The sequence below is a fragment of the Benincasa hispida genome, chromosome 4 (genome assembly GCF_009727055.1).
Source record: "Benincasa hispida cultivar B227 chromosome 4, ASM972705v1, whole genome shotgun sequence".
Taxonomy (NCBI): Eukaryota; Viridiplantae; Streptophyta; class Magnoliopsida; order Cucurbitales; family Cucurbitaceae; genus Benincasa; species Benincasa hispida.
In genome coordinates this window covers 50,127,750-50,134,819 of record NC_052352.1, presented here as the reverse complement: position 1 = coordinate 50,134,819, position 7,070 = coordinate 50,127,750, and the positions used below count along the sequence as shown (strand labels likewise).

The 7,070-nt window shown below is 36.2% G+C and overlaps 1 protein-coding gene across 1 annotated transcript; it reads left to right on the top strand.

Moving 5' to 3' along the window:
- Positions 1–1,089: 1,089 nt before the first annotated feature.
- On the top strand, positions 1,090–2,799 carry LOC120076427 (low affinity inorganic phosphate transporter 3-like). Its single transcript, XM_039030249.1, has one exon. It carries the CDS (start codon positions 1,117–1,119, stop codon positions 2,713–2,715), a length of 1,599 nt encoding a protein of 532 aa, XP_038886177.1. The 5' UTR covers positions 1,090–1,116; the 3' UTR covers positions 2,716–2,799.
- Positions 2,800–7,070: the final 4,271 nt, after the last annotated feature.

Genomic DNA, 7,070 nt, shown 5'->3' with positions numbered 1-7,070 from the left:
GAAATCTCGAAATTTCGGCTCGAAAGTTTGGTTAGGAAAAATTTTGTTTTCCCCATTTAAATTAATTTCGATAATATTTCAAGAATATTCCGATTCTCCCGTTTCGAAGAAATTTCGATATTTTGAAATTTTTTTGATTTTTCAATTAAATAAGTTTATGTTTTTCAATTTTGTGGTCCTAATTACACACAATTGTTTCACACACCAATGTCATTTTCGATTAAGGATTAAACATTTTTATGTGCTAATTTTTCTAATTTCCAACCTTTCTCTTTACTTTCAACCTAAAACTTTCATTTGTAAAGAAATTGAATTTGAAAAAACTACAAAAAAAAAAATAACCTATAGCTATTTTTTCCCTCATTCAAACTTTTTTCATTAAATTTTCAAATTATTTCACCTCCACATTGAATTGATGTGAGTTCTTTTTTCTTTTATCATCTAAAGTTCTCATAATTTTCACGTCATTTCACCTCAAAATATTTCTAAACTTTATAATATTTTGTAATTATTTTTCGTTTTTTCTTAAATTTCTACTCTTGCATCAATATTTACGGATACATTTACAATAGACATCTAAATGTTGTATTGTGATTAAAAATGGTCAATTATAGTGTAATTGAACCACAATGAAAGTTTCATTAATTAATTATAACAATTTTTATTGATTTTCATAATTTTTCTAGAAATTTCTATTGATATTGATATTTGTATCGATATTTCCTATAAATCGAGATCCCAATATCTCTATCGACATGGATATTTCGGACCTTGATTGAAGCATATAATATCAATCCCATCATATGTTTATTTAAAATAATAATAATAATAAATAAATAAATAAATCCCATCATATGTTAGCTATCGTATTTAATAGAAATTAGGATCGGTAAATGTTATTGCTATATCAATATCCATACAAAGATTTTCAAATAAACATTTTAAATATTTCCTAATCGAAACTAAGATAAATTAAGGATTCCCGATTTAAATTGTATTTCCTTCTCGTTTTCCAATTCCCACTTGGACTAATTTTTCTCCACATATATAAAATCAAACATCGCTGAAATTCTCAATCCCCAAATAATTTTCTCACAAATTCCAAAACCCCCCACCATGGCCAGTGACCAGCTCCAGCTTCTGACCGTCCTTGACCGTGCAAAGACCCAATTCTACCACTTCACGGCGGTGGTAATCGCCGGAATGGGCTTCTTCACCGATTCCTACGATCTCTTCTGCATCTCTCTCGTCACCAAACTCCTCGGCCGCATTTACTACACCGTCGATGGCTCCCCTCGCCCCGGAACCCTCCCTCCCGCCGTCGCCGCCGCCGTCAACGGCGTCTCCCTCGCCGGCACTCTCGCCGGTCAACTCTTCTTTGGCTGGCTCGGCGACAAGCTCGGCCGGAAGCGCGTCTACGGCCTCACCCTCATCCTCATGGTCGTCTGTTCCATCGCCTCCGGTCTCTCCTTCGGCAGCTCCCCGACTGCCGTTATCACAACTCTCTGTTTCTTTCGATTCTGGCTCGGCTTCGGCATCGGCGGCGACTACCCTTTATCCGCCACCATAATGGCCGAATACTCCAATAAAAAAACCCGAGGCGCCTTCATCGCCGCCGTCTTTGCAATGCAGGGGTTCGGAATTCTCGCCGGCGGTACTGTAGCAATTATAATCTCCTCAATTTTCAAGACCCTTTTCAAAGCTCCACCCTACGCGGTGGACTCCGTGAAATCGACGGTTCCGGAAGCGGATTACGTATGGAGGATTATACTAATGTTGGGTTCCTTGCCGGCGCTTTTAACTTACTATTGGCGGATGAAAATGCCGGAAACACCGCGGTATACTGCCTTGGTTGCGAACGACAATAAGAAAGCTTGTGACGACATGTCGAAAGTATTGAATATGGAAATTGGTCAAAATGTGGTAAATGAGACCCAAATTAACACAAATTCAAATTCATTTGGGTTTTTTAGTAAGAAATTTTTGCAAAGACATGGGATTCATCTTTTAGGCACTGCCACTACTTGGTTTCTAATTGATGTAGCATATTATAGCCAAAATTTATTCCAAAAGGACATTTTTAGTGCTATTGGTTGGTTGCCACAGCCTAAAACAATGAATGCTTTAGAAGAGGTTCTCAAAATCGCCAAGGCTCAGACACTTATTGCCCTTTGTGGAACCGTTCCGGGTTACTGGGCCACAGTTCTTCTCATAGACCGGCTCGGTCGGTTTTTTATTCAGGTGGTTGGGTTTTTCTTCATGACGGTTCTTATGTTTGCGCTTGCTATTCCTTACCATCATTGGACCGGGAATCCTGTGGGGTTTGTTGTTATGTATGGACTTACTTTTTTCTTTGCTAATTTTGGTCCTAATAGTACTACTTTTGTTGTCCCTGCTGAGATTTTTCCGGCCCGTTTCCGGTCTACTTGTCATGGGATATCGGCTGCGGCTGGGAAAGCGGGGGCGATTGTTGGAGCTTTTGGGTTCTTGTATGCTGCTCAGAGTCAGGACCCGTCGAAGACCGATGCCGGTTACCCACCGGGGATTGGAATGAGGAATTCTTTGATCATTTTGGGAGTTGTTAATATGTTTGGGTTGCTTTTTAGTTTTTTGGTTCCGGAATCTAAAGGGAAGTCTTTAGAAGAAATGTCCAAAGAGAATCAAGTTGAAGATCAAGAAAGTAAAGAACAAGCTACTGGAGTTGAACAGGTTTAGAAGAAGTTCTTAGACCAATCTTGTATTTTGGTTTCTTAGACAATTTTACTTCGAAGTAACTTTGATTTTTTTTTGGTTAACATGGTTGGGTAATATATTAATTAATTTCATTTGATTAAATGGTTTGTTTTCCATCTCCTTCCCAACCATTTCATTTTTTTTTAATTTGAAATTTATGTTCATTGTCCTCTCACAAATATTTAGTCAAATTTAAAATTATAAACAATTCTTTTTAAAAATTTTAAAACTCAACTTCAATTTTGTTAGATGATATAAGATAAAAGAAACTCATAAGTGGAATAAGTGATTATTAAAAGAAACTCATAAGTGGAATAAGTGATTATAATCCTAATTTTGAGAAACCGAAGACCGAAAGTGAAAGAATTATTCAAAAGATAACTTCAATTTTGAGTTTTGTGGATGTTTAATTAACTTTTGTTTTGTTACTATAAAAAAATCTATATCAATCTGAAATTCAGAATCAGTGTATCCAATAAGGATCAGATCCTTATCATCATACACGAGCATATAGTCCCTTGTTCTTCAAAGATATTTGAGGATGTTTTTAATGGTAGTCTAATGATCATATCCAAGATTAGACTGATATTTGCTAACAATTCCAACTGCATAGCATATGTCAGGATGAGTACACAACATGACATACATTAAAGTCTCTATTGCTAATGCATATGAAATTCGTTTCATAACCTCAACTTCTTGAGGTATCTTAGGACACTGTTCCTTAGACAGATGAATTTCATGCTTGAAAGACAACATACCTTTCTTAGAATCTTGCATTTTATATCGAGACAACATCTTGTCTATATAAGATGCTTGAGACAAAGGCTATCACTATGTTCTTGTGGTTTCGAACGATTTGGAACCCAAAAATATACTGTGCTTCTCCCAAATCCTTCATTTGGGATTGCGTGACTAGCCATGTCTTAATGTCAACTAGAAATTCTACTTCATTTTCAATGAGTAGAATATCATCAACATATAGAACTAGAAAAACTACAATCTTGTTGACAATCTACTTGTAAACACGAGGTTTGTCAACATTCTGTTAAAAGCCATAAGATTTGATTGCAGTATCAAATCTCAAGTTCCAGGATCAAGACGCTTGTTTTAGTCCATAAATGGATCTATTAAACTTGCAAAACTTTTTCTTTTGACCCTGTGCAATAAGCCCCTATGGTTGAGACATATAGATGTCCTCTTCAAGATAGTTATTCAAAAAAGTTGTCTTGACATCCATTTTCAAGATTTCATAATCATAAAAAGTGCCAATGGATAAGAGTATCCTAATAGTCATGATCATGCCAACCGAAGAGAAGGTTTCTTCATAGTCCACTCCCTCCCTTTGGGTAAACCCTTTTGCTACGAGTCTAGCTTTGTCGTTTTGTACATTACTAGCTTGGTCTCGTTTTCTTTTATAGATCCATTTGCAACTAATGTGTTTTACTCATTCTGGTTGATCTACAAGATCCCTTGAACTTTTAATTGGTTCTTAATCTCTGCGTTATATTCCTTGAACTTTTCAAGTGTATCAGACTTATGATTCATTAGGTAAATGTAGTCATACCATGAATAATCATCCATGAAGCTGATGAAATATTCATACCCTCCTCTTGCTTTAACATTCATTGGACCACAAAGGTCTGAATGTACTAGCTCTAAGGGTCCTTTGGCTTTAAACCTTTTCCAGTAAAAAGATCTTTTGGTCATTTTTCCCTCAAGACAAGATTCATATGGTGGTAAAGAGCTTTCTTCTAATTGGTTTAGAAGTCCACTCTTAACCATACTCCCAATCCTATTGAGATTAATGAGACCTAGTCTTAAGTGCCAAAGATAAGCATTTGGAGAAAATTTTCTTTTCTTATGATGAGTTTCAGATGTTTTAAACATTTTTATATTCAAAACAGCTTTTACCTCAGTCAGTTTTAACACATATAAGTTATTCTCTAGATTTGTAGAACATACTTTTTTACCTTTTGAAATAATGAACATTTCATTGTATTCAAAAGAAACTTTGTATTTTGTTCTAGCAATCATGAGATAGAAATAAAATTCTTTTTTATAGAAATTAATACGCAAGTAAAATGTGTCTATCTCCAACAAATAACTTTATATCTCCCACTGCTTTAGTCGAAACAACCTCCCCGATCCCTACCTTAAAGGTTGCTTCGCCTTGTGTAAGTTGTCTCCAGGAACTAGTTTCCTAAGCAAAAGTACAGATATGATTAGTGGCACCTGAATCTAATTTCCAGGTTAATTTATCATTTTCCACTAAGCATGTCTCAAGAACAAGTAAATCATATTTACTTTGTTGTGCCTTTTTTATCAGTAGCGATATTGAGAGATGGAGGACATTCCTCTTTTAAAACAAATTTTAAATCGTCATCTGCTAGTATTTTTTATTTCCATGTTGATTTATTGTTAAATGTGTCAGAAGCAAGTAAATTTGAAGAATTCAACATGCTGAAATTATAAATAAATTATAACTAGTAAATTGCTTTTAAACCCAATCAGATTTTAGCAAAGTAATAATGTACCTAAATTCATTATTTTATTTGCATCGATACTATAGTGAGTCAGAATAAGTTCTACCGATAGGCAGTCAAATACTCCTTCACTAAAGCAAGATATTCTTGACTAAATATTATCTCCAAAATAACTCATATTCTGATAGTCATTTAGTTACCATTTTCAGTCAAGAACTTACTAACACTTAGTAATTCCGTAAGTGTGACCCTCCATTTTTCAGATCTCAAAGGCTAGCGGCCCCAATGATGCTACCAAATTAGAGAGTCAAATTTGGGAAATAGCCGAAGAAATCTTATCCATTTCTAAAGTTTGAGTTGTTACGAATCCTACGTTACAACTCTCCGAGGGGATAGTCATGGTTAGCGACTAGCTAATGCCGCCTTAAAGATGATAAACAGGTGCAACATAGGAATATCTCGTTCCAAATTAATGGAAGAGATTGCAGAATACATTGACACACATCCTTCACCCACTTACTAGGAACTACTTCCCCTATTCACCTTCCTATTGACCCATGCAAACATTTTTCGAATAGAGGTCACTCCCAGGTTGACATGAAGCATTGCATGGATCTCACGGTGTGAACTCTTAGGGACGTGAGAGCTAAGAACAACATACCTCATATGTTATTAATCTCCCACTGGTGTGTTCTATTTATTTTTGGGTAAATATTTACTTAGGAATGTTTCGGCTAGTTAAACAACCTAAGTCTATGTGATTTATCCAAGTATAACAGTTATAATTGGATTTAACCTACGATGTCTAGGTGATAAACTAATTTTAACACCTTGCACCGCTCACGTGTGCTCATAAAAACGGTTAATAACGCTCAATTATTCGACCATAATCCCTAGGTAGGAGGTGTTCAGTAGACCGTCAACTTAAGTACCCCCAGCCTTAAACAAGATTATATACCGGTTGAGTTTATAACCATGTTTTACAAGATGTCGACCTATTTTAACTATTAAAATAGGTGGTTAATCTACGCGAACATGTAACTTATCTTTGTTATAGATTTGAATGTCTAATCCAATTTTAGAATAACTTATAAAATAATAGACATACTTTGCAACCATAACATGCTTTTATATAACAATTCTATTAACATTAATTTCATGCATTAATATAACAACTTATATAAAAAACATGGAATCCTACACATGCATACTATACATTATAACACTTATAATATACTTGCAATGCATGCTACATGTTTATCCTATGGTGGGATTTTAAATTTACATGGCATACAATATGCACACAATAGATAAATTATTTAATTTATACATTCACAGTGCATAATTAAATAATCACACTAAAATAGACTCGTTTTGGCACCTAAGCTAGCTAAAAGTTAAACTTATTACAATAATAAGCAAAAACCATCCTCGAACTGCCTCTGAACACTTCAAACCAGCTCAAACCATTTGAAAAACGCTCGAATCGGCCTTCAAAACTGCAAAATGCCAAAAAACCGTCTAAAACCGGTCAAAACTGGTCAAACTAGTCGAACCGGACCGATCCAAACCATCTGGACCGGCCGAGCCACCACCACCACGTGTGTAGGTCAAACACGGGTCGGACGGAGCAGGCGTAGGTCGACGAGTTGGAGGGAAGGCTAGGCCGGAGCGAACTGGGCTGGCGAGGCGGACGCGTGTGCTGGAGCGTCAACCGAAGCGGACTGACGAACACCGAGTTGGGTCTGGAATGCCTACACGTGTCAGCTTCACCTCGTAGGTCAGGCTCATCACTCCGGATCGGGTTGTGGATCGTGAACAGGGTTTGGCACTTAAAACGGGTCTGTGATC

Coding starts and splice junctions, on each gene's coding strand:
- LOC120076427 (XM_039030249.1), top strand. CDS start 1,117: ATGGCCAGTGACCAGCTCCAGCTTCTGACCGTCCTTGACCGTGCAAAG.